Genomic DNA, 26,794 nt, shown 5'->3' on the forward strand with positions numbered 1-26,794 from the left:
GGTAGTGGGCCTAGTGTCACTGTTAAGGAAAAATAAAGCAATAAAGGTACGAACCCGTGCTCTCCGTTCCTTGTCCTCGTCTCCGCTCTTAGATGTCAGGGCGTGTGGCTGGCACCGGTGTTCTGACAAGCGGACCACCTCCGACTCTGATGGATCCTCCACTCTTGGTGCGACCTTTTGACATTCCCTATCGAAGTGCGCGGGGCTGGCACGTGAACGGACAAGAATGAGCGAATCTCAAATTTAATCCTTAAATTATAACACATATCACAGTCGAGTCTCAAAGAAGGATTATTTCCAGTTAGGTCCTTAAACTTTCAATTTCGCTTCTTCGTCCAAATCGGCTGAAGTTTCAGGTAGTGCGTGTCAAATGCCAAGGCCTCGTCCAAATCGATTGAAGCAGTCATGAGCTATTGAAAATGAAAGCACGGCGAAGAAAAAAAAAAATTCTCGATGAATGCAATCTTAAATTATTTATGGAATGGTGATAAGCACGCTCCAACAAAGCATCAAGAACGAAAATGATTTTTCTTTAAAGAATCAAAATTATAATTATTTCTGATAAAAAGTCAATATCAAGATTTAATAATATAATAGTTTTCTTAATCTTTTGTATTCGCAATAATCCAAATTATTTCAATCAAATCAAATATTATCATGAAAAAAATATTATTAACTCATAAAAGATTTATATTAAATTTATAATAAAAAATAAATTATTAACAATTACTAAATATAAAAAAATAATTTTAATATTCTATAGCACTAGAAGGCACTTATATATAAAAAAATTATATTGTTGATGTCTTTTTTTTATTTGAAAAACAGTGAAGAACTTGTGAAGAAAAGATGTGAAAGATCTCTAAAATATATCTTTTAAGCTCAATACAAAATTGAAAAATTAGTTTTTTAATTTTTTATGCTATTTAAATTTAACATAAAGTTTTTTTTAACTCCATTTTCATAGAAAATTTTTTTTTATGCTATTTAATTTTAACATAAAGTTTTCTCCTTTTTTTTTAACTCCATTTTCATAGAAAATTACAATATTATTCCGGTTTTGAAAAATCTCTTACGTTTTTGTTCTGTTTCCTTAAAATCCTGAGTTTGGAATGGTTTATATATAATTGGCGTGTGGAGGCTTGTGTTCCGCACACTTCCGCAGGGGCACCAAATCACGGCTCCACATGCAAGTGTCTTTTTATTCTCGTTTCTTGTCTTTTCCAAATTTGTAATTTTACCTCAAATCTCCCAGTGGCTATCAACATCCAGTCATCCACAACAGTCTTGAGCAGCCACACACACGCCAATTACAATCATGTGAAGGTGCTGATCTTACTGAACACATGCTTTCTCGATTGGCATTTTAATTTAGTATTCAGATTTAATTGTTTCAAGAAGAGAGAGGTTTCAAATGGAATCGAGATCTAAATAAAAATATATTTAATTGAAAATACAGATGAAAATGTAAAATAAAATAATTATAAAATGTATTTTTATGTTTTTAAAACTTAATGAATATTAAGATTTTTTTTTTACGAAATAGTAATAAAAAATTAACTCATTACTGGTAACAGAAATATCAGTGATCATGATAATGATACTAGGGAGTTAATTATCATCTGTGCCTGAGCGGTCGTGCTTGACCAGCCACCCCAGGGTACTGAACCGGCGAACCCAACCTTTTCATCTTCCCAAATAGCAGCAGCACACGCCCGACTTGATTAGACGTGGACCCAGTTTCGAGGAATGGAAAAGCTTCATTAATTCGGTTTAATTAAGCTCTATACCTGCTATGTATATTGCTCAATTCCCACCATCATGTCATCACTTCATTGCCAAACAAGAGAATTACGTATCTCTGGCAATGGCTGAAAATGGGTTCACTGACCTAGAGAAGCAGAAATTGTTTCTTGAAGAGCATGAAGAGAAGCATTTCATGTCTAGTGAGATTGTCCGTGACATTATCATAGGTGTCTCTGATGGTCTCGCAGTCCCTTTTGCCCTTGCCGCTGGATTGTCCGGTGCCAATGTGACATCCAGCATCATTCTTGTTGCCGGCATTGCTGAGGTTGGGTAATACTAACATTTTTAATCAAGCCGCTTTCTCAGCTTAGCTATACGGGTATAGATAATCCATGGCATATTACAGGTTTTGCAAAACATGAACAGATGTTAACTCATTCCGTGATGACTGGTGCAGGTACCTTGCAGCAGAAAGCGAAGCTGACCATTACATGAGGGAACTAAACATAGAGCAAGAAGAGATCATAAGTGTCCCCGATATAGGTTTAAATGCCTCAACCCTTTTGACATGTCATGATTAAATTCATATTTTTTCTTTTTTTCCATGCAAATGTGGCAAAATGATATTGTAATTAATGTAGATGTTTAATTAATAGAAGTCTAATAATCTTAACCAACAGAGGCTGCTGAATGTGGAGAAATATTATCACAGTATGATATTGAGCCACACGAATATGAGCCTGTGGTGAATGCTCTGAGGAGGAACCAGCACTGGCTGGATTTCATGATGAAGTAAAAATCTTGATATCATCTTCCTGTTCTCTCTCTCTCTATTTTGTTTTTTTGGCTTGGATACGCAAATTCTTAAAACAATATTTAGTTCGTATTATCTGACAGATTAATGTTTTTGTAGGTTTGTATTGTGTATAGTCCCGCACTATATGATGGTAGGACCACCACATTTATTGATAAGAGAGACAGCTAACTCTCTTTAAAATTAAGTGATTCGGGTACTGTAGCGGCATAATTGAAAAACAGAAGAGGAAAAAAAAAATAGAGAGAGAAAAGGAGAAGAAGAGACAGCAGAGCAGCCTGCGTTCTTCCTTCTTCACCGTTAGATCGGACTAAGATTTTAAAAAAGAAAATAGAGAGAGAAAAAGAGAAGAAGAGGCAGCAGAGCAACCTGCGTTCTTCCTTCTTCACCGTTAGATCGGACTAAGATTTTGACAGCAGCTTCTAGACACGTTGATCTTCATTCTGAACGGTTGAATTGAAGATTGGTGGTGTGAAACTGACCGTTTTGACAGAAAACGAGGCTGTCAGTATTGTGAGTTTTTTCTCAAATAATTCTCCTTTAATCTTGTTATAATCTGAGAATAAGTTGTTCTTGATGATATATATTTGTTCGTGATTTTTCCCGCATCGAGTTTTCCACGTTAAAAATCTTGGTGTTGATTTTGTGATTATTTGCATTATATTTGATCATTATTTGATTTTGTTTTACTGCACAAAGAGGGAAAGAATTAGAACTTGTGAATTGTGAATTGTATTTTACTGAATTGATCAAGGTAAATTGATATCCGATTGTTTCTAGTTTTTCCTAACAGTTAGAACTTGGACCGGAGAAACCAGAACCCATGAGAGCACTGCAAAGCGCCTTGACTATTGCTATTTCTTACATAGCGGGTGGATTGGTACCCTTGGCACCATACATGGTCATTCCACTTGCTGAAGAAGCGGTAGTTGCATCTGTTATAATAACCATAGTGGCATTACTAATTTTTGGGTTTGTGAAGGGTTACTTCACTGGTAATAATCCTTTCAAGAATGCTATCCAAACTGCTTTCATAGGATCCATGGCATCAGCAGCTGCTTATTGCATAGCTAAGGTTTTTCGAGCTTGATTTCTACTTCTTTTGTTCGCACCTGATCTTGCCCAGGAGCACTTCTAACTGCCTTGTATTGATCAGTCTATTGTCCCGTCTGGTTGTATCTATTTGCGGCAGTTAATTAGGATAATTAGTACTTAGTAGTGTTAATATGGGGTTTTCCATTTCTATTCTCATGGAGGAGCAAATGTCATTTTCATTTTTTAATTAGCAACACCGGTTAAAGGACCCCCTGATAAAGAAAGTTCAATTAGTCCTCCGCTATTTTTCCAGCAAATTAAGGAGGTGTCGAACAAAAATGCCAGGGACCGGAGGGGGGGGGTCAAATCCTACTTGGTTTGCCAAGAACATGGCCAGCGGCGTGTCGTTGTCCATGCTACCAAAAGAACAAATAAAAAAACATAAAACAATAGGCCCACGGCAGTGGGCGACGCCAACAGCTTTCATGCTACGGCCACCCAGGCCTGCAGCCTGCTGCTAGAAATTGCTGTCCCAGCCGAAGCCGAACATTCGTTTCTGGCCGAAACGCTACCGGGGTTCCTACGAGCCACACCCTCTTTAGACTTCTATTTCTTTGTATTGTTTGACAATTTAATACAAATATCCTTTCCTAAAATTAGTTTTGAGCTCTCTCTAAAGTCTAAAATTATGAACCCTTCGAGGTCGATTGGACCATCGACTGTCCACTACTGTCGTAGTCTGAGTTGCTGGGCATTCATTCGGAACATTTTAAACTTTTCAGGGAAATTTTATCGGCGATATAAGAAAAATGTTTGAAAAAACAGCCCATCTTTTGTCTTCAGTTTGTCCATTCCAGTGGGTTCAGAGCTTGAGGCCGCATGTTCATATGCATCCACTTGTTCAATGGACTACATCCCCCGAGCTACAAATTGGTTGATGAAGGCTTGTTTCAGGTCCTTAAAAAAATACAATTACGACCGCTACTCTATGTTCTTATAACTGATGATTAGATAATAATCTGTGATGTCACATGGAGGTTGAATTAAACTTTTTATTAAATATAATAAAATATCCATGTATTATTAATGTGTATTTTAGTAGAAAAATAAATAAATTATATGAAGTTGATTTAATGTATCATGACTAATTTTATAAATTTAAAAACAATTGAGAAAGAGCTTAATTTTCAACTAATTCAATATTAAAAATAAAATTTAATTAGAAATATGATTAGAATCAATTCGAGTTAATCTGTTAAATTCAAGTCATAAGATTGAAATAATCAAATAAAAAAAATTGAACTTAATTCATAATCACCTCAATAATCACCTCAATAATGAAAGATGAAACTGGTCTTTTTTTTTTTAAGAAAAAATAGATAAAAAATCACTCAGGTCAACTCGAGTTAACTAACCAAGTTAGTGCCCCAAGCCATGAAAAAAATAAAAAATAAATTATAAAACTTTATTCTCAATTTATTCAATACTAAATGATAAAATTAAAAAAATCAATTAAAGTTCAATACTAAATGACAAAATTTAAAAAATCAATTAAAAAAAATAAGAAAATTAAGACAACTAAGCTAAACTGCGGCATGGTTCATGAGACCATGTAACCTCATTAAAAGCAAATAAAATAAAAATAAAAAATCTAATCACTAAACAACATATAAAACTCGTGATTCGAGTCATGAGATCATAATAAGCTCGTACGTACACATGTACACATAAACACTAATTTTCAATCAATTTAATATCAAGAAAAGAAGTTAAGAAAAAAATCAATTAATAATAATAATAATAATAATAACCTGAATTCCCTTGTGAAGCCCAAATCATAAAATAAAAATAATTTTATAGAAAGTAAATTAATATAAACTATGAAATTTAAAATTTATTAAATTCAATATTAAAAAATAAAATTGAAAAAAAAATTAAACTTTAAAAAATCTCAAGAAACAAATTATTAAAAGCCAAAACATTTTATTATTTATCGGTAAAGTGAAATGCCAGTTTTCAGTGTAGGTTTTTAATTAAATTTGGCCACATTTAAATGGCAAGTAAAATTACCGAAGTTATGTCTTGCTACATAATCATTCTATCTATACATTTTTTGACATAAAAAAAATCCTCAACCTCAGAAAAAGAGAAGGGTTTGTAAGGATGAAAGAAATGAAAAAAGAAACTATATTAATAAAAATAATCTTACCGATTATTGTAATAAATAAAAGTTTAACGAGAAATAATGAAAAAGATAAATATGATTTACTTGATGACAGGATATCTAATTTCATAATTAAAAAAACCATCTAATTTACTTAAAATTTCATAATCGTCATCCCACGCTAAAATGTTATTTTTGGGAAGAGAGGAAATTAATGCAGAACGATAATTGTATCCGCTTAAAAACAAAAGAAAAAAATAAATTAGTATATAAAATTGGTACTAATGTGGAGATAACAGGTCTAGATGGTGCAGGAGCGGATTCGTCTAAAACTGCAAAATACAAAGACTACGAAAAAAAACAAAATTACCTTGTATGAAATCTGCGTCAGCATGCGTTGAAAACAACAGACCCACCTAGCTATATACCACCGCAGCCCAAACTTCAAACATCAAAACTCTCCCAGGCAAGGCACGCCCTTCAATGTCCTATTAGGACTCTCCCTCTCCTTCCGGCAGTTTGATGTTTGTATAAACGTACATACTAATTGACAACATCACAAAGGCCAAAAATCACCTAATGGCGACTTCGACACAAGGAGTTGATCTAGATCCCGAGAAACAGACCCTCCTAAACCAGCACCAAGAGAAGCACTTCACTGCCGGTGAGATCGTTCGTGACATCATCATCGGTGTATCCGATGGTCTAACTGTTCCTTTTGCTCTCGCTGCCGGTTTGTCTGGAGCTAATGCTACGTCTTCCATTGTTCTCACCGCCGGCATCGCTGAAGTTGCTGCTGGCGCCATCTCCATGGGACTTGGAGGGTATTGTTGTTTATCATTAATCATATTTGTTTGTCCTTGATTTTGCTTTTTAAATTTGTTCGTTTTGTTTTTTTTTTTATGAGGAGAAACACCGTAAACTCGAGTCTGCCAATGATGTATATTATAGCCCATTCCTATTTACTGTGCAGATATCTAGCGGCTAAAAGTGAGGCAGATCACTACGCAAGAGAGCTCAGGAGAGAGCAAGAAGAGATCAAAAGTGTTCCCGATACAGGTTTTTTCTTACAATGATAGAGTTTCTTCTTCTTCCTTTTTTTCCTGCGATAATGATGTCCGGTTAGGAGACTAGTCTTTCTTCCTTGCCTAATCGAGTTCAATTTGATAAAGAAAATAGTACTAATAAAGAACATGATTACAAGCTAAGTTGTTGCATAAAGGTGAAAGATGATGGATGGGGTTGTTCTTTTTGGGGAAAAATGCAGAGGCGGCTGAGGTGGCTGAGATACTGGCACACTATGGAATAGAGCCGCACGAGTATGGGCCTGTGGTTAGTGCTCTAAGGAAGAAGCCTCAAGCCTGGCTTGATTTCATGATGAAGTAAGCTTCATTTATCCTCAAACCTCTCTTGTTTGGAATGGTAATTGTTTACTTAATCAGAGTCTCTGAAAAGATGGAATAACAAGTTGATGTTAATCTTTCAAGATTTATTTCAAAAATTTCCAACATAAAACGCACCAATTTGTTGACAAGTTGAACAGCTGCTCCACTATCATATCATGATTACAGTATGTGCAAAAGACCTGATTACGACAAGCCCTGAAGGGTCCCCTACCCAGAGCACGGGTGATCTGCAAATTGCACCCTGATTTTATGTTATCCAGCATCACGAGATACCATATACCCTTTTGACTTCCATGTATATTTTCTTTCCTTTTCCTTTTTCTAGGTAATGTAATAAAGTGGATGCTTGGTTTTCTTTTACTGAGTGAATTTGATTTTAATAATGTTTTTTTTTTTTTTAAGAATTTGATTTCAATAACGTGTTGATTTTATAATTTATTAAAACTAGCTATTTCTTGTATCATATGTGTCATTAGCAAAACCAAGAATACTGAAATGAAGTTATATAATGACATGGATACAGATTTGAGCTAGGATTGGAGAAGCCAGATCCAAGAAGAGCACTGCAGAGTGCGCTGACTATTGCCATTGCTTACATTTTGGGCGGATTTGTACCCCTTATTCCTTACATGTTCATTCCAAGCGCCCAAGATGCTGTGATTGCTTCGGTGATCTTAACTTTGGCAGCTTTGCTGATCTTCGGCTTTGCTAAGGGTTACTTCACTGGTAATAAACCCTTTAGAAGTGCTTTTCAAACTGCCCTTATTGGTGCCATTGCATCTGCTGCAGCATTTGGCATGGCTAAGGCTGTCCACCCATAATCCTCCTAGTCAATATCATGTAATCTCAACAGTTAAAATAATTGCACTCGTTTTTTTCCCGTTTCCCTACCTATGATGATTGCATTCGTTCCAGTATCATGAAAGCTTTGATGGGTTCTTGCACATAATTGAGTTGCTTCGTTGTGCATCTAAATATCGTTGTTAGCAGAGTCGAGCTCTGCCCGATATGTGTTTCTTGTTGCCGTTCAAATTTCGAAATGCTACGTCTGCCCCTTCGAAATACTGTACTCACTCCTACCCTAATGTTCATTCCCATACCCCGATTTGCTGGTGGGTCCTTAGCTGGGTAATGCAAGTTTTGATTTGCTTAGATATCCTCTGTATGTACAGTATCTGTGTAGCATCATAAGCAGGCTGATGATTGAGTGAGTACTCCCGACATACAATAGAAAATTAAGCCGTGGAGGTGGTCACATATTTAACAAGTTTTTCACCTTTTTAGTTTCATATTGATAGTGGCAATCTAGAGACGTTAACTGTGCTGCTAAAAATATCATAGAATGAGACGGAATGATGCATGTTTGGCAGCCATGCACAGGACTTGTACTACCAGTTTAACCCAGAGAAACCTATATTAACCTCATTATATCCTCTCTCTAAGATAGTGTTTAAGCATTTGTGCTGCAACACCCACCCTCAGATTCTATTATCCTCGCGCAGAACACTTCCAAAACCATAAGAAAGCCATTTACAAGGAAAATGCAGTTAGAGGAGAAAAATCGTTTGGATAACAATATAACCAGATGGATGGTTCAATCACAGTACTGCAGCTAAGCTCCCGAAGGGCTTCCAAAAATAAAAAAACGCTTATATATATAAAATCGAATGCCTATTACATTTTAGAATACTGAATCTATTAAGTAAAAGGCAATGACTATATATCATTGTTGATGTTTATAGCGAATAATAGGTGACGCCATTTTCAAGGAACAAAATACAGCCAAGCAATTCCTCCCAGCAGATGTAGAGAAAACATGTCCCCGCACCTAAATCTATAAATCGACAAATAAAGAGGAATCAGCGTATGGGAATTGTACTAACTGGCATGAACATGATACTCTTAACAACTTTGAAATAGAGTGCAATCTTAAAGTAATAAGATTTCCTCTAATTGTAAATAACAGAATTTTTTGTAATGGTTTGTGAAGGAAGAGAGACCAGAGAAAACCAACTTACATTGTTTAGTTAAAATTGCCTGTCTGATATAATACGTCTTTGTATGTGGTATGTTGCTGCGTGTTAGTGGTTTGGCTCCGAAGCCAGAAGACCCATCTGCTCAGTTAGAATTTCCAATTTGTGAGACTTCTCAAAGTGAGGTCCCTCATCAGTTGCTTTGCTCTCCAAGTCATTGGACTTCTCCATCTGTTCTATTAAATATTCAAAACTTTGGGATCTCTCCAGCTGCATTCCAGAAATTGTTGTTCCGGTATCAGTTTCAGTATCAGTGCTCTCTTCAGAACCGGGTTTGGTGTCTTTAATATTATCAATGAAAGGATTGGCTAATAGCAGTTGTTCCCAAGAACCATCATCCGCTAATTCTGGTAAAACAAACGAGGTATGATTTTCCAAACCCAAATTTTCATCCATGAGAAGTTCCATAAAATCTGGACTCACAAAAAAATCTTTCATCCCATCAGAAGATGGGTTAGATTCTTGTGGATTTTCTGGACCAATTGGTGGTGCATGTACAGGTTCGAACATTTCATCCACTGGTGGCTGGTACCTTACTATCATTCCCTCAGAAGCCAACTGCTCAGCATCATCTGCACCCTGCTCCACTATGCTTCCTGGCTCAGCTATCCGCCAATTATTTTCCTTTTTGTTTAGTAGCTGAGCTAGAAACCCTGGGCTCTGCACTGCCATCACTAAAAAAGACAGCATCTGCTGCTGATTTTTTTCCATTCCTTGAAGGCGATCCCTCAACAGGAGCAGCTTATTGTCTGCAGTTTCCTGGTGCTGCCTGAGCTTAACCAACTCCTGTGTAAGTGCATGTTTACCTGTCTTCAGGTTCTCAACTTCCTTCCAGAGACCCACATTTTCAACATTTTCACAATGCTCAATGGAGTTGTCTTGCTGTTGCACTGACTTTCGATTGTCTGTGCCCTGAGAATTTTTCCTCCTGCAGATATTCTTTAACAAATGTTTCTGCCCTCTGATAAATCCGTCATTTGCAAATTCCCACTGGTCTGTATCAATTTTTCTAAATCCCTGAAACAAGTTTATGACTATTAGATACTTGAATAAAGCATGTAATTTCAAATTAAAAGCACAGACCACAGCAGTGAGGGTGGGGGGAGGGGTTAACATGTATGGCAACTGAACCACTTCATTCTTTACCATAAACATGGGTTGCGCTGCATAATTTTGTCACAAGAAATGATATCCAAAGTTGGACATAGTTTGTATAAAACCTTGAAGCTTCTTAAACACATTACACAGTGTTTCCTCAAAGAGAAACTTTCAGAGACCAAGTTTTAAAAGGCCAAAGGCCCTTGCAAATATCGAACAAGAGGATGAATGAACAAGGGAATATTAGTCAATTTTTGCTTTACTTAATATTTCAATCAGTTCTAGATCTTTACGAAATTACTCAAAAACAAGAAAGAGACATGCATCAGTTTAATTTTAATCATTCTCATAGGAACAGATGAAGACTAGTTAGCTTATTTTGCAATGAATTTTTTAACTACAAACAGAACTTTTACAAATAAAAAGATAACACTGCAATATTTTAGCAAGAATCACTTTCGAATGACTTATTCAAAGAACAACCTAGCAACTATGCAATTCTGAACCTTTGTGTCCACCCTCTTTGTTTTCTAAGCAAGGTCAGACTTGAACCAGAACCTTGTCTAGTCTAACTCTAAGACTGGGAAAAGCAAAATCCAATGAGTAAACCCAATGAAAATGGACATGGAATTGCCACAATGTTCTCCCCAAAAGGGGGAAATAGCACGCCTATATGTGCAAAAGAACAGCAACCAACTAGAATCAATCCTCTTTTACAAGTGCACAGTTTACTAGCCAAATTGTTGCTGGACAGATGCACAGAGAACAGCAGGGGAACAGTAATAGCTGAAATAATATCAGTCTTTAACTTTATTCTATTGCTGCTTGGACACATATAACTCATGTTAATGAGTCTATACATTGCAATTCTTGCCAAAGAGGAGTTATTGGCTCCCTTTTCTCCCATCCCCATCATTTCCTACAACCTGTGTTAACCCAATGCCAGCACAAGTACACGAGAAAGGAAAAATAAGCACAAAGAAAAATGTTCAGAAAAGACCTTCAAAACAATTGAAAAATCACAACACAAGATGAGTAATGTATCAAGAAATACCAAAGCTATAAAATTTGCAATGGCAAACTTGGCATGCAACAAGCAGGGTGTAAGATCTTTATCGATCTTATCAGCCACACGTCCCCAGGAATTGCTTCACTGCCACATGGGGACAACCTAAGCTTTATCCTGCCTCTCTAATAAAAAAATGGCAATGTTCTACGAAGGAAGTATCAAAAACACAGAAGCAGGACCCCTGGTAAAGATTCAAGAACAATCACAGAAGCAGGACCCCTGGTAAAGATTCAAGAACATTGCTTTTACACCCAACCAGCTAGTTAATAACAATTAAGAAACCATATCTTGGTAGCATATACCATTATTAAAAATCTAAAGCGTTGAAAGCAACGTACAAGTTCATATTGTGTTTCAAGAATCTAGAAATGCACATATAAGAATATCGTCTAGAAGCTAACGTTTCTAAAAACGGAGGGATCCCTTCTTTAATATGTACACCTACATTCAGAGATAATATCTTCCTCAGCACTATACTTTTTATATTGCTGGTTAACAGTCTATACTTGATATTTTATTTCCATTGGAACATAATTCAGTTAAACCCTGCTTCGAAAATTCAAAAGATTGTTCATATTAAAGACAATAAACAAACCCAGAATTTTAAATATTGTTCACATCAATTTTGATATTCGAAAAATTGATAACATCCGTTTAGTAATAATCAATCAATAAAGAACCCCACAATTAAAATTCAATCACACAACCAAAACAGGAAAGAAGAAGAAAAAAACCATTGTAGAACATAAAGAAAGAAATAAAGAAAACTTACATAGATATTGAGCTGCCTGACAAAACTAGAAGAATTGCTGTGTTTGAAGTACTTAGGCAGTAAGTGGACAGAGAATTCAGTCATGTCCCATATAACAAAGCTGTCATTGGTCTGGCTCCATGAGATTATCGAATTTGTTGATTCATCATCAACCATCTCATAGCATTTCTTCAAGAAAGGAGCGACCCCACTTTCGCTTGACTTCACCATTGCTGCAAAATATCAGAAGGCTTTTCTTTTTTTGGTTCTGGAGAAGACTGACTTTCTCTTCTGTTTGGATGGAGAGGTCAAGAAACCTGCCTATCTATCTGAGACCTGAGTGAGTCTACTCCAGGTAGGGGTGGAAAAGCATAAAACAACAAGGGTATAAAGGGAATAAAAGTATATGGTTGTGGTACGGAGGGGTATGGCTGGGATTTGCGTTGGGTTCTGTACACTATTGTGCTTGCTGTCCGGGGAAGTTTGGAATTGCACTGCGTGATAAGGGGGTGTTAGGCAGGTGGATTATTTGTTTAAAATTTGAATTTGTTTTTGTTTAGAATTATTTTTTTGTTATTTTAGAATTTTTTAATATATTGATATAAAAAACTCTAGAAGATGGTTATTTTTAATATAAAAAATAATTATTTGGTTAGTTAAATAGTTTTTATTTTTTTATATTAGATTTTATATATAATTATATTTGATGTGTGATTGTTGGGTGGTTTTGATTCCTTAATCTTTTGCTTTTCTTTTTTTTACTTCAAAGTTAATGTGAAGCCAGTAGGAAGGAAGGGGCATTCTAAAATGGGAGGGAAAAGAAAAGAAAAAATAAAAAATAAAAGAAAAGGTGGGGATTTAGCAGGCAAGAAACAGCCCGACAAGTACCCTTTTTGACGATTACGAAAAAGAAAAACCGAAGCCGTGACCACGCACTTCAAAAACGTTGTCGTTCTTGGTGGTCTATTTACGTCTTCATCCTGGGCAGAAGGGTTTCTGTGAAACGACCTCGTTTTCTAATTTCATTCAAAATAACCAAAGTGTAGTTAGGTGTCCTGATCTCAGGCACGCTTGGTACTGCTGTACTTTTTAAAAACAATTGTTTTTACATTATTTTTATCTAAAAATAATGTTTGGTTAATGCATGCTTTATTTTAAAATAAAAAAATGTGTCACTTTAAAAGAAAATTGATTTGCTTTTGAAAAAAAGAAATGCGTCTCATGCTTTTAATCAAAAGCACAGCTACTTGTTGACGAATTCATTTTTTTTTTAATTAAAATGATAATTTTCTCTATTATTTGTTTTTATTGTTACATATATCAAATATGCTAGTGTTTTACATAACTCAATTTTATATTTTTTTTTATCATATCATTATTTTTATTGAAATAATTGATATATATGTATATTATTCATCCTATTTTTTTTTTAAATTACAAATCACTCTCGTAAAAACATGGACACGTAATTTAACTAGCTATAAATTATAATATAAATGAAATATATTTATTAATATATTTTTTATATGTTACCGTCCTTATTTGTTATTTTTAATCTAAAAGACATAATAATATAATTTAACCAAACACTGTTGAACTGCTTTAAATATTTATAAGCATGGTGTAGTGATTCACTACCAAATATTGTTTTAACCTCACAGCACAACCGAAAACTATAGGGCAACACTGCATGATATAGAATGGCACAGTATAATAATACCAAAGGCCCTCGTCGTTTAGCCTTGTTATGCCCCTGACTCTCTTGCATTGAGCGGTATGATGGCATGACTGGGGAGCCAGCGGCTCTCCATCTGTCATTCCAATAACAAGCAGTGTTATGTTTTTTTTCTTTTTTTAACGTATTCAGTTGTCTCGTTATCTAAACAGTCCTGATCTATGGTTAGTGCTGTAATGATTTTTATGGGTACAATTTAAAAAAATATTTTATAAAAAATATTTTTAATTTAATAGTTTAATATTTATATGTGTTTGGTTAAAATTATAATTAAAGTTGAAGTTGAATAAAAAATAATTTAATGTGTTTAGTTAAAAATATTTTTCAAATTAAAGTTATAAAATAATTTTAAAAAACATATATTAATATAAATATTTTTTAATTTAAATATTATATATTTAATTATTGCTATTATTTCATGAAATAAATAATACTTTATACAAAATATATTTTTATTATTTCATTAAACTTCAATAATTTCATTACGTATTAAATATATCTAACAACGACTATAGTTTCTTTGATTTATTAAGTGTGTAACAATATTAAGTAAAATATAATCAGGAATAAAATTGGGACTGCAATCAAACTCTGTAAATATTACATCATCAAGTGACCTTTGTTTGATTTATGTAATATAATTGAATAATGTTAAATATTGATTTTTTAAATAAAATATAATTTAAAAAATAAATAAATTTTATTTTTTTATTTTATAAATCTATCCTAATTTAATACATTTAACTTTAAATCAGATTAAGTAAACAGAAGAAAGTAATTCCTCCACGCAAGAAGCAGCGAAAAACTGCTTTCCTCCCCCTGTGTTTCAAACACAAATAACAACAGGCCTATAAACAGTAAATGATGTTTTGATTATTACCAAATGATTGTTTCTTGTGGTTTTGCTTTAAAAGTAAAAGCAACCATGAAAAACAAATGTCTATATTCACTTAAGTGAATAGTAGATAGTAATTCCTCCACTCAAGAAGCAATGAAGAGCTACTTTCCTTCCCTTACATTCCAAGCACAAATGACAATGGGATTCATAAATAGTAAATAATATTTTAATTATTATCAAGTAACTGTTTTATGTTATTTGCTTCAAAAGTAGAAACAACCACAAAAAAAATAATTTTATATTTTTTAAATTTAATTTGAGTCAAGTTTAATTAGATGGCTTGATTTTGATTGATTTAAGTTAATATTAAATTTTTTTATTTTATAAAAAGAGTAAAAATAACAATATTTTAAAAAATAAAAACAAGTAAAAAATAACAAGTTTTGATCAAGTTTTTTTCTTTCAATTGACTGCTGTGTTTTTTTTATCAGGTTACACTAAATTAATTATTTTTATATTTTGATTGAAACTCAACCCAGCTGGAAACCTGTGTTACCCAAGTTACATATGAACTCAGTAATTAAAGTTTTAAAACAATATAATACGATAAAGGTTAGATAGCCAGACTTGAGTCACCGCATACTTTCATGGCGACAACCCAGGTCCCAGGGACATGTTAATGCAATTTTTAGTAGGTAAACCAAGAATTAAATGGTTGTTTAGGGTAGAATTAAATAGTTGTTTAGGATATGGTAGATATTGTTTTATTAAATATATATTGTTTTAGAACTATATCAAAATATATTTTTTATTTTTTAAATTTATTCTTTATATTAGTATATTTAAAAAATATAAAAAATATAAAAAAATAAAAATATTAAAACTAAAAACAATTTCAAATATTTTCGATTGATAGGTGATGGGTTTTCGGCAGAGTAGCCTTCTCGTTCTACTTATATGGAGGCTTAAAGTATTGGATTTAGGAAACGGGTTAGGGTCCAGGTATCTTTCATTCATGGACGCGCTTCATTCTTGACCACCACTCTTTATACGTGATTGGTTCTTGACATTTAATGCTAGGATACCACGTGTTTTTTTAGCATGCAATATGTCCGAGTCCCAAGACTCATTAACGATGATGCTACCTTGACATCATCATCTTTTTTTTGTTTTTTTTTTTATATTTTTTTAAATTTTTCTTTAAATTAATATTTTTAAATTATTTTATTAAATTGATATCAAAAATATTTTTTAAAAAATAAAAAAAATATTTTTTTAGAAAAACAACAACCCATATAAACAGCAACACTCGCATGCTAAAGTAGAGAATACAAATAAAGCAAAAGCTAAAATCATGGAACGTGTATACAACTGCACGAGAAATTGTGGTTGTTTAAGTTAAAGCGTCCAATTAGCTTCCATGAGTTAATTTCTTAGGTTTTAGAATTCGGTTGGAAGTGGTAACGTGTTTTTTTTTTTTAATATTTTTATAAAAATTAATTTTTTATATCAACAAATTAAAATATTTTAAAAATACAAAAAAAAATAATTAAAAATTAAAAAAAATTAAAAACACTTTTAATACATAAAAATACGAACTATTAATATGCCAATATAATACACAACAATAACAATTTTGAAACAAAAATTTTATCCAATTCATACCAGATTTGATTTTTTTATTATTGTACCTTTTATTTTATTTTTAATTGGAGCTTCCCACTCTTATTTGAATTGATGGAGTTTCTTCATTTTTTATTTTCTTCTATAAAGAATTCTTTATCATTATCATCGTAGTTAGTCAATTCACCTATATAACATTTTTCAACTTAAATATGCTAAGTGGTTGATGCATGTTTTTTTTTTCTAAAATCCATAACAACTCTTCTATTTTTTTAAAAAAAATTTCCATGTTTGAAATGAAATATAAATTATTGAAATGAAGTAAATTAGTGAAGTAGAAATAAAATTGGTCAATTCACATGTTTATTCATTGTTTTTTTCTTTTTTTTTTTAATTGCATGATTTAAAAAATGGAGGTGTTATTCTAGCCAAAAAGTTGGCATATGAATTAACAATGTTATGATGAAGGAACCTTTACAAAATTAATACTAAAAGAATAGAAGGCTTCAAAATAAAAAAAAAAACAAAATCAAAATATTAAACCCAATGACATGATAAAAAATAATAAATTAATTTTTTAAAATATCTTAACTGATGAAATTTTGAGTTTATTTTTTAATAATTATAAACTCAAACTCAATTGATTACTAAAAAATTATATAATAAATAATTTTAAAATTTATAAAATTAATTGGAATATAATTAAATTCATCTGAATATTTATAATAATAATAATAATAATAATAATAATAATAATCAGAAAAAAGAAAAAGAAAAAGAAGAAGATGGCAAACCTCTTGAAAGTAGGGGCTGCTTGTTAATGAGCTCCAGCCTATCAACATTTTTTATATATTTAGATCTTGAAGGTATCACACGTGTCACCAATACAAAAGGGGGTCCTTTTAAAGTCTAATATGTCGTGGGCGTAATTGAGATTTGATAGATAGTACACATGTACGAGGCTTGATCATAAAATCAAGGGTCCATCCATTTAACAATACGAGAGAGAGAGTAATTCAGAAAGAAAAGGTCAAAAATAAAAATAAAAAATTACAGTGTAAGAATGAGTTTTAAGTTTGTTTGAAAATATACTTATAATTATATTTAAAAAAAAATTAGTTAAAAATATATTAAAATAATATTTTTTATTTTTTAAAAAATATTTTTAATATTGACATATCAAAATAATCTGAAGGTATTAAAAAATATTAATTTAAAATAAATAAAAAATAAAAAAATTTAAATATTTTTAAAAACATTTTAAAAAAATAAAAATAATCAGGCCAGTTACATCAATCCCTATATTTAGTTTTTGATCCATACCAATTCTTCTCCTTTAATTTGATCTTTCTTTATTGCGGAGCTTCTTTAATTTAACCTTATTTCATTAATTGACTTGTCATTGACCAATAGCATGAGCGTGCACGCCTGTCACCTCCGCGGTGCCTTACATGCCTACTGAATTTGCAGGGTATTCAGTGGGCCGTGAGGATTAGTCGTGGTGCGTGCAAACTGGCCCGGACAGCCCATGTAAATCAAAAAAAAAAAAAGATAAAATCAATTTGCAATATTTTTAATAAAAATGAAAAACTTTGTTTAACAAATGTTGCATCCATTAATTAGTATACTAGTATAAATTGTAAAGGATCGTGTTTAATATATAGAGCATGTAAGGTAGAGAGTCAGCGACACTCAAATTTCCAAATCCAACACACCTTACCTTGATTTATTTGGTTTAAGGTTTGATTTCTTTATTCTAAATTTAGTGCATGTGTTTGGCCGTGGTTGAATCAGAATTTTTAAAAATTTTAATTTTTTTGTTTTTGGATAAAAAATATTATTCTAATATATTGTTAAATAAAAAAATATATATTATTGTTAGTTTGTTACAAACAATATATATATTATTGTTAGTTTGTTACAAACACCATTGATTGCATTTGAAGACCACGCAACCACATAAGACACCTGGTTTGAACTTTGGAGATGCTTTTGAAGATGCTTTCTAAGAGTATTAATTTGTACATTCGCTCCCCTTAAAAAGCGGGATAACATCCGGGTGCTTTGTACAAAAAAAGAAACAGGCGAAAACATTAATTTGCTGAGCACATCACAAGTTCCCATGGTTATCGTAAATTTGCTCGTGGCACCAGCCAGCTATTGTGCATGCCATACAAATGGTGTCGACACAGAACGAGTTGGCAGACAAATTCATTTCTGGAAGTTTGCTTAACAAACACTCGAAATTTGTTGATTACAAGAAGGCATCAAGAAGCACGTCTCTAGTCTCTACCGTTAGGGAAGACTGAAGATCTAATCTGGGGTCCCTTGAGCTAGCCTAAGGCAGCAGAGACCTATCTAGCAATGGCTGTCGTTATACCTCCAAAAGGAATCCTCCAGACTGAGGCTCTAAGAAAGGTCGCTTTTCTCTATCCCTGAATGAGCTGTTTTTCTTTTCTTTACATGTCATGACACTTGACAAAGAATGAGTCAAAGAGATTATCTGTTCTTAGAAACTAATCACTTATCAAACACGTGGAATCAGTTTTTAAAATTGATCCCCATTGACAAGGCATGATGATCAGTTAAAATGCACGTACGTCTCTGCTATATATAGATAGATGATTAAAGAATGAATTGCAGGCAAGGAGAAATTAACCAGGCTAGCAGGCAGCAATGGCTTTCGTTTTACCTTCGAAAGGAATTCTCCAAAGCGAGGCGCTAAAAAAGGTCTCTCTTCCCTTCTGTCCCTCCAGTGCACTGCTAATGTGTGATTGTTTATGAACAAATCAGCCTCTGATTTGGTCTGATATACAGTCTCTTTCTCGATCACAGTTTTTAATATTTAAATATGTAAAGCATGTGGAACTCCATTGGTTCAAATGGTGAAGTGGCACTAGCATGTTAGCCTCTGCGAGATCAACGGTTGGAATCCCCGTTTCCGCTGTTCCAGGCTATGCTTCCATTGCTAAATAAAAATCCCAACATGAAATGCAACGATTGCATGTTTGTTTTTGAGAGCATGATTAAAAATCATTTTTCTTTATTGATATATTTATTATTAAATACAATCCTAGATATATAGAGGGGAGTTTAAGCCTCAAGAAACGTCCTTTTAAGAATATTTTTAACTAGCTCTTACTTCTTGATTAATTATCCCTTTTCTTCTTTTCTTTTCATAATTTGTTCAAATTAATGACCCGAGTTTTCCCGTTTATGATATAGTACATATATGAAACTAGTGCATATCCTGGGGAGCATGAGCAACTAAAGGAGCTACGAGAAGCAACGGCAAAAAAATATGGCAACTTGTAAGTGATATTATTAGAAATTAAAGAGTGAGATTTCTTACAAAAAGAATTACGCTTTTGGTACGGTGAGTATAATATGGAGAGTGACGAATGAACAGTGAGTTATGTAGTAAACGAAGTAAGAAATTAGATTAAAAAAAACATTGCGCAAGCAGTTTGAAATTTGCAAAATTGCAGAAGTGAGATGGCTATACCAGTTGATGAAGGGCGTTTCCTATCAATGCTTATGAAAATCATGAATCCCAAGAGGACTTTGGAGGTTGGTGTCTTTACAGGCTATTCCCTCCTTTCCACTGCACTCGCCTTGCCAAATGAAAGCCAGGTAGGTGATTTGTGAAGGAAACATCAATTGCTCTTATGTTTTAACATTACAAATTGGCCTGTGCTCTACATGATCCGCGCCATTAATAGCTTCAGTGAGCGATTTGCTGCAAGCCGTCTTTAGAGCCTGTTTTTCAATCCTTGCATCCCTTGCCTGCCATTAGCAGGGAAAAAAAAGAGGAGAAGATTATATGAAAGAATTAATTAGTGATCGTGTATTTATATTGGTGACTGATTTGTGATCTGCAGATAACAGCGATTGACATAGATCGAGAAGCTTATGAAGTTGGATTACCATGCATTCAAAAGGCTGGCATGGAGAATAAAATCAAATTCATTCAAGCAGATGCCATCTCAGTTTTAAATGAAATGCTAAACAATGTAAGTTTCTCAATTTCGCATGCCATTGAACTTAATTTGTTCGTGAAAAGAGTTAGCTTTTGAATGCTCGCGTACCTAATATACATGTTAAAATTTGAGCATTGAAAAAGGAAGAAATAATGAGGTATTTTCGTTAATTAGAGCTGTTTTTTTTCAAAAAAAAAAAGAAAAAGAAATTGTTCAAATAACACAGTAAACAATTTGTACTGTGATTGAGAAGTACAACACTCAAACTTGTTATGATTCAAAATTACGTAACGTCAAAGAAATTGTGAAATGTACTAGTATAATTACAATGAGAATAGAGAGGGAGAAAAAGAGAGATAGCCAAAGATATATCAAATTTTAGATAACAATATCCCTTGTATTATCAAAAAGTTCTTGATGAAATAATTTCATTGATATCAAAAAATATTATTAGTAATAACTGACATAAATTATATTTATTGTTCAAAGATAAATAAGCAATTACAATAAAAAAATAACAAAATCTAAAATATACAACAAAACTGTAATTATAATATCATTAGAACCATCAGAGAATTTTTTTAATTGTTTAAATTGCCCCACAATGATTTGTTTTAGAAAATTTCTTACTTGATTCTTATTATCTTGGAAAGTTATTTTACTTCCTAACGTATATAAGGAAATTAATATAAGGTAGAGCACCACCTCTGAGGATTATCAATATATCACATGTCTATAATGTTTCTTTTCTATCCGGATGCCTGCCTTTGTTTTATTTTGGATTCGTTTCAGGATAAGCAGCCAGAATTTGACTTTGCGTTCGTAGACGCTGACAAGCCTAACTACAAGCATTATCATGAGCAATTATTGGAACTGGTTAAGATTGGAGGTGTGATTGCTTATGATAACACACTGTGGTTTGGCATGGTTGCAAAAGAAGACGACGAGGTGCCAGAGCATTTGAGGACTGTCAGGACAGTCATCATGGAATTCAATAAACTAATAAGCTCCGATCCCCGTTTAGAGATTTCCCAAGTTTCCGTTGGTGATGGTGTTACACTATGCAGGCGCCTTTACTGAAAATTTTACATCTAGAAGACCTCCTCAATTTGTATTTATCACGGTACTCGTGCCTGGGAATATGCTTGCAGATCTTCGATTACTAATTTTCTGTTCTCTGTTATGAATGCGTAAGCTAATATATACATTTTCTTAAAGCCGATAGCTCGCCTGCCACCGTCGAATGAACTTCGACAGATATAGCAATAGCAAGAAAAACCAGTCATCCTTGTTGCGTGCCCACAATGATTTCGAATAAGACCACCAATGCTAGCATCGCCAGGGTTACCCAAAAAGCAATCCCATTACCATTTAATTCCCACCAAGAAGCCTGAGGATCTAATACCATGAAACAAGTCTGCAGTAATCATCATTCGCTATCGAAGGTTCATCATCTCAGAACAGGCAGGCCTGAACATAATTCCTGCAGAACTGCCGACGTCAAATTAGTGGTGAACCACCACATTTGAACTAAAAAACAAGCTTTCCAAGAAGTGCGATTCCAGATCTGGGCTTAAAACATAGGCCTGGTATATGCAGCTGGTTGTTGGGCTTGGCTTGACAAAGATGAAAGTTTGCCTAAAAAACAAGTAAAATCATTGATTGCCAAGTATACACTGTCACAAACAAAACAAGGAGAACATGTAAAATTTAAGAAATGGGATGATAAAAAAACAAAAACAACCAACTTTTAAAGTTCATACCGAAACACCTTTGGATTATTCTAAACCTAAAATTTGATATATCCAGGACATTTTATTTGCATCGATGGAAAGTTGATACTGACCCATTTCGTTTCGTATTACATCGTCACAGTGGTATTTTAATAGTGTTTGCCAGTTGATTTGGTTTGTGACTTTGTGGAATTAGAGGGAATAGGGTTTTTTATTTTTATTTTTATGAGTAAAGAGGAGCTGGTGTTCATCTTTTTGTCTCGTTTGGCATGTTTAATTTAATTAGATATAAAGATTCATATAATGCAATGGTCTATTATATTTTTATATCTAGTTATGTAATTTTTAGAATTGTAATATAATCTATTACTATAATTGCATGTAATGGTTTATTACATCATAAACATTACATTGAAAAAGCTATGGCCAACCATGACATAACTAAGAATAATCATGTAGGGATTTAGTTTTTTTAAAAAAAATATTATAAAAACTAAACTGTGACTTTTAAAAAATAAAAGGATCCAAAAAAATCTTTAAAATAAGAACAAAATCGTAAATAAAAATAAAACATGGAGACTAAAATAAGTTTTCTAGGAATTCAGGGGGTAGAATGAGACTTTTCCAAAAAAATACAATTGACCAGGGTGCCTTTTCCATTACAGCGCATCTTCATGGCCTAATCTTCGATCATGTACCAAAAATATTAATTAAAGGAAATCTAATCTTAAAGCGTGCGACTCTGCACCATAAGACTCGTCCAATCAAACGTTCTGTTTATGCTTAAAAGTCTATTTTTAGCTAGGGGTGTGGATATGCTTTTATTGTGCTAGCAATTCTAGTGATGAGTTTTTAAGTTGTACGCCAACTATGATTTTTTTATAAAAAAAAAATAATTCAATTTAAAATTTTTAATCAATTTAAATTTTTTAAATTTTAGATAAAATTTTAAAATATAATTTATATTATTTTTTAATATATTATTTCAAGTAAAAAAAAATTCGAGCTTCAAATTTACATAATTTAATGTTTTATTATATTTAATTTTTATTTAATAAATAAAAATAATAAAATTTAAAATTCTAATATCATTATTACTAAGAAACCAACTTTGAATGAAAAGGCAATTAATTTTATTGATAAAAAAAAGGTCTATTTATATAGGCTTTACATCACAACACTTCTTAGCATTAACCATCACTTCTACAGAATAGAACAATAAGAACCATTTATTTTAGCCACAAAACCATGATTTTTTTAACTGAATAAATCCCTGAAAACGAATACAATATAGAGCTATCACAAATAAACAATAACAAGTCTCAATACTTCTTGGGAGTTTTTGGAGGTGAAAAAAAATATTAAATTAATATTTATTTTTTATTATAACCTGTTTTAAAAAAATTTCAAAAAATAAATATTTTTTATATATATTTTAATGTGGCTGTGTTAAAAATAAAAAAATTAAACAAATATTATTTTAACCCTTTCCATTCTAAAGCACACTATCAAACATTAATGGAGACGGTGCTGAACCCTACGGTCGAGACATCCAGTTTGATATTCTAAGCCATGACTTGATATTGACACCACCCGATCTTGACTTCAAGTCGTCGTTGAGCCAGATTTTGCAACATCCCTTTAGAAAATTATGCCATGTCAATTTAGAAAATGTATTTGAAAGCCAATATCTCTGGATCTCTCTGGAAGCATTTGAGAAGCTTCCGTAATGCAGAATAACTTTTTATCTATCCTTATTTATTTATTTATTTATTTATTATCTTGGATAAACTCTATCCTTGATTCTTAATTCCTAAACTTTTATTCCATTATGCTCAGAATTTTAACCTGGTATTTTTAAGTGGAAGTATTCAAATATTAATTGTAATGATGTGAGGGGATAATAAGCTGAAGACATGTTTAGTTGGTTGTAATATATCATATGTAATGCAATCCTTTATTATAGTTTAATGTTTGATTATGTAATTTTATAAATATATGATATTTACTCTAGTTTATTATAAGTAAATATTGATCTTTTTTATTTGTAATTATAGATTTTAATTATTCAATGTAAAAAAACACGTTTATAAGACATACACATTAGTTATTTTACATTAAAAAAATTTAACTTACCGCAAAACGAGTTAAATAAATATATTAAAATTTTATATTTTGTATTTATTAGTATAAATAGTTTTTGGTTAAGATAATTTTTTTTATATTTATAATTAGGATTAAAAAAAATATCTGACTGACTTCGCGGATATAACTAGCATGTACATAAGTGGAATTGAGTTTTTTTTTGTTTTTTTTTTATTTACGTGGGGTGTCTGGGTTAGCTTACGTGCACCACGATTAATTCTCACGGCCTACTAAACATCCTGTAAGCCTAATAAACAAGTAAAACATCGTGAAAATAACAGACTTACACGGTAAATCTCGAACTCAGGTTTCAACAAAAGCAGTGGTGGGGTACCCTGCTAAGTTCTCTGCCTATTTGATTGTGATTGCTGCTTTTGATGATTCCTACTGATGGGTGTGTTTATTATATCTTCGATAAGGCTCTAATTTGACCCATTAGCAATCCCTGGACTCCTGAGATTTAATTGGCGATTTCATTCGCTGAGAAATGCATTACTTAAAAGATATGAATTTTATGGTTTGACTTAAAAGACATGAATTTTATGGTTTGGTCAAAATAAAAGTCCAAATATCTCTACTGTCTTGATTTCTAAATATCTCAACAATTTCAGTATCGAACTGAATTCGTTATACAGTTTTGTAGCTCAAGCTTAGATTAAAAAAAAAAAATCAATAATTTCTCAATAGGGGTATGATAATGGATATTCGGAAATTGAGTTTATGCTATATTCGTACTTTATCTATGACTCATTGAGTTATGCATCAGGTTCAAGGTATTCATTCCGACATGCATTCCGTGGTTCAAGGTATTCATTCCGACATGCATTATCTAAATACTAAGAGTAATAGATATACTTGATGCATGCATATTAAACGATAAGATTACAAAAATGTGGAATCAATTTCTTTATTAAGAATAACAATGATCAACGTTAGACTTATTTTTTTAGCTTTCACCGGCAAGAAAAAACTGAATAATGATTGTGCCTTTACGGATTGCTTTTTTTGAGGTTGTCTAAATGTCGGGGCGACAATAAAAATTTCCTTCCCAGAGACATACAATCGAAGTCCTTGTCAATGAGCACGGGTAACTCATAGATTTTAAGCTCATGGTCGCATCAGGCCGCGAAACGTTATTATGCCGAGGTTATTAGCCCTCGTTTCTTTCCGTTCCAGGTAATATCTAATGAAGAAAGAGTATGTTGAGTCAGTATTGGATTATTAACAGCTCCTGAGCTTACATGTGTTCTCAAGAAGGAAGGAATATGATAGCGTGCTGCCTGTTCAGAATATGCTTTTCAGTGGTAAAATGGTATACACCAGAACGTGTGCCCAGCGATTTTTTTGCTTTCTGAAGGAGATCACTGGGAATATTACATTGCAAAATAGAGATAGGATAAAGAGTTTTAATGCGGGTTGAATATTGGACATACTGTCGGAAATTCTTCGTCTTTTAAAATTACATGACCACTATAACAAGAACATATGCGTGAATAAAAAGGATCAATATACAGTTCTTATTAATGATGTAATTGCCTTGAAACAGTAAATTTAACAACTGGACAGGTAGAACTTTACAATTTGATATAAATAAAAAAACTAATTCTCAAGTGAAAGTTACTATGTTTATGTTTTTAGACATGCATTACTATTTATAATAATAATAAAATTATGCAATTGCCCTTCTAAAATAAAATCATGCTTCTTTTGTTATTATATAATGGTTTTGTTGTAATTTCAGAGGTTGCTCGAGAATATTATTATAATTACTGAATATTAAATATTAATTTTAAAAAATCAGCCATGGGTGACTCCTATGATATTCAAGAAGTGCTTGTGCATCATTTTGGCCATCAAATGCTATCTTTTGGGGTATTGGGGTAGTATTGGAAATAAAATAATTTATCAAATTATAAATATTTATCTTATTTTATTTTATTTTTTATAGTTTTTTATTTATAAATTTTTATTTATATTTTTAATGATTTCATTATTTAAAATTAAATTAATTAATAATTAAATTTTTTTTATTGAATTCAAGTTAAAGATTGAACTGAATCACAAGTTTTTAAAATTAGATTAGATATAAAAAGTTCGTTTGAGTTTTTTTAATTTTTTTTCAAAGTTTATTTTTTTTTAATATTTTGTTGTTTTTCTTCTATTATGTTAGTTTTGAGTTATTTGATTTAAGTATAGTTTTTTTATTTATTTTTTGTTATATTATCTAAATTATTTCTTGAATTAATAACTTGATATTTGATTTTTTTTTAATCGAGCATCTTTTCTACACTAAAAATATATATTTAATTTGTGATAAAAGACAAATAAAATATCTGGTTTTGAAACTAAATATAAAGAAAGGAAAAATAATAATAAAGTAAAGATAAAACATCCATGGATATAAACATATCTTTTGATGTTGCATTATATCTGTTTTTTTTAAAAAAAAACAACTCCATGTCGTATTAGCCCAAACAGCATGGTTAATCACCACCTCATGTTGTTCGGGTTAGCACTAGCATGGTCGAAGCATCTATACGTTGGTCCAAGCGGCTAGACCTTTCCATTTGGATCTAGCCTCAACAGCTAGTTTTTTAATCTCTGCCCATATTATTTTTCAATTC

General features: G+C 32.2%; 4 protein-coding genes across 4 annotated transcripts; 3 read left to right on the forward strand and 1 right to left on the reverse strand.

Moving 5' to 3' along the window:
• Positions 1–1,711: 1,711 nt before the first annotated feature.
• On the forward strand, positions 1,712–3,861 carry LOC105123738 (vacuolar iron transporter 1-like). The gene is made up of 4 exons (XM_011023445.1): positions 1,712–2,079; positions 2,181–2,289; positions 2,427–2,537; positions 3,352–3,861. The coding sequence occupies exons 2-4, from the start codon at positions 2,238–2,240 to the stop codon at positions 3,648–3,650; spliced, it is 462 nt and encodes a 153-aa protein (XP_011021747.1). The 5' UTR covers positions 1,712–2,079; positions 2,181–2,237; the 3' UTR covers positions 3,651–3,861.
• A 2,203-nt stretch (positions 3,862–6,064) lies between these two features.
• LOC105123739 (vacuolar iron transporter 1-like) lies at positions 6,065–8,111 on the forward strand. Its single transcript, XM_011023446.1, has 4 exons — positions 6,065–6,583; positions 6,733–6,818; positions 7,027–7,141; positions 7,689–8,111. The coding sequence occupies exons 1-4, from the start codon at positions 6,339–6,341 to the stop codon at positions 7,984–7,986; spliced, it is 744 nt and encodes a 247-aa protein (XP_011021748.1). The 5' UTR covers positions 6,065–6,338; the 3' UTR covers positions 7,987–8,111.
• Positions 8,112–8,712: 601 nt separating this feature from the next.
• HSFA8 (heat shock transcription factor A8) lies at positions 8,713–12,602 on the reverse strand. Its single transcript, XM_011023447.1, has 3 exons — positions 12,138–12,602; positions 9,184–10,215; positions 8,713–8,999 (listed from the first exon to the last, which is right to left on the reverse strand). Exons 1-2 carry the CDS (start codon positions 12,345–12,347, stop codon positions 9,247–9,249), a joined length of 1,179 nt encoding a protein of 392 aa, XP_011021749.1. The 5' UTR covers positions 12,348–12,602; the 3' UTR covers positions 8,713–8,999; positions 9,184–9,246.
• Positions 12,603–18,676: 6,074 nt separating this feature from the next.
• LOC105123829 (caffeoyl-CoA O-methyltransferase-like) lies at positions 18,677–21,401 on the forward strand. Its single transcript, XM_011023570.1, has 5 exons — positions 18,677–18,730; positions 19,538–19,623; positions 19,801–19,945; positions 20,194–20,325; positions 21,085–21,401. The coding sequence occupies exons 1-5, from the start codon at positions 18,677–18,679 to the stop codon at positions 21,370–21,372; spliced, it is 705 nt and encodes a 234-aa protein (XP_011021872.1). The 3' UTR covers positions 21,373–21,401.
• Positions 21,402–26,794: the final 5,393 nt, after the last annotated feature.

The sequence above is a fragment of the Populus euphratica genome, unplaced genomic scaffold, assembly GCF_000495115.2.
Source record: "Populus euphratica unplaced genomic scaffold, PopEup_1.0 scaffold9.1, whole genome shotgun sequence".
NCBI lineage: Eukaryota > Viridiplantae > Streptophyta > Magnoliopsida > Malpighiales > Salicaceae > Populus > Populus euphratica.

Coding starts and splice junctions, on each gene's coding strand:
- LOC105123738 (XM_011023445.1), top strand. CDS start 2,238: ATGAGGGAACTAAACATAGAGCAAGAAGAGATCATAAGTGTCCCCGAT. Junction 2,290..2,426: donor CATAAGTGTCCCCGATATAG/GTTTAAATGCCT, acceptor CTTAACCAACAG/AGGCTGCTGAATGTGGAGAA. Junction 2,538..3,351: donor CTGGCTGGATTTCATGATGA/AGTAAAAATCTT, acceptor GTTTTTCCTAAC/AGTTAGAACTTGGACCGGAG.
- LOC105123739 (XM_011023446.1), top strand. CDS start 6,339: ATGGCGACTTCGACACAAGGAGTTGATCTAGATCCCGAGAAACAGACC. Junction 6,584..6,732: donor ATCTCCATGGGACTTGGAGG/GTATTGTTGTTT, acceptor TTTACTGTGCAG/ATATCTAGCGGCTAAAAGTG. Junction 7,142..7,688: donor TGGCTTGATTTCATGATGAA/GTAAGCTTCATT, acceptor ACATGGATACAG/ATTTGAGCTAGGATTGGAGA.
- HSFA8 (XM_011023447.1), bottom strand. CDS start 12,347: ATGGTGAAGTCAAGCGAAAGTGGGGTCGCTCCTTTCTTGAAGAAATGC. Junction 10,216..12,137: donor TCAGGCAGCTCAATATCTAT/GTAAGTTTTCTT, acceptor AACTTGTTTCAG/GGATTTAGAAAAATTGATAC.
- LOC105123829 (XM_011023570.1), top strand. CDS start 18,677: ATGGCTGTCGTTATACCTCCAAAAGGAATCCTCCAGACTGAGGCTCTA. Junction 18,731..19,537: donor AGACTGAGGCTCTAAGAAAG/GTCGCTTTTCTC, acceptor TTTATGATATAG/TACATATATGAAACTAGTGC. Junction 19,624..19,800: donor GCAAAAAAATATGGCAACTT/GTAAGTGATATT, acceptor GCAAAATTGCAG/AAGTGAGATGGCTATACCAG.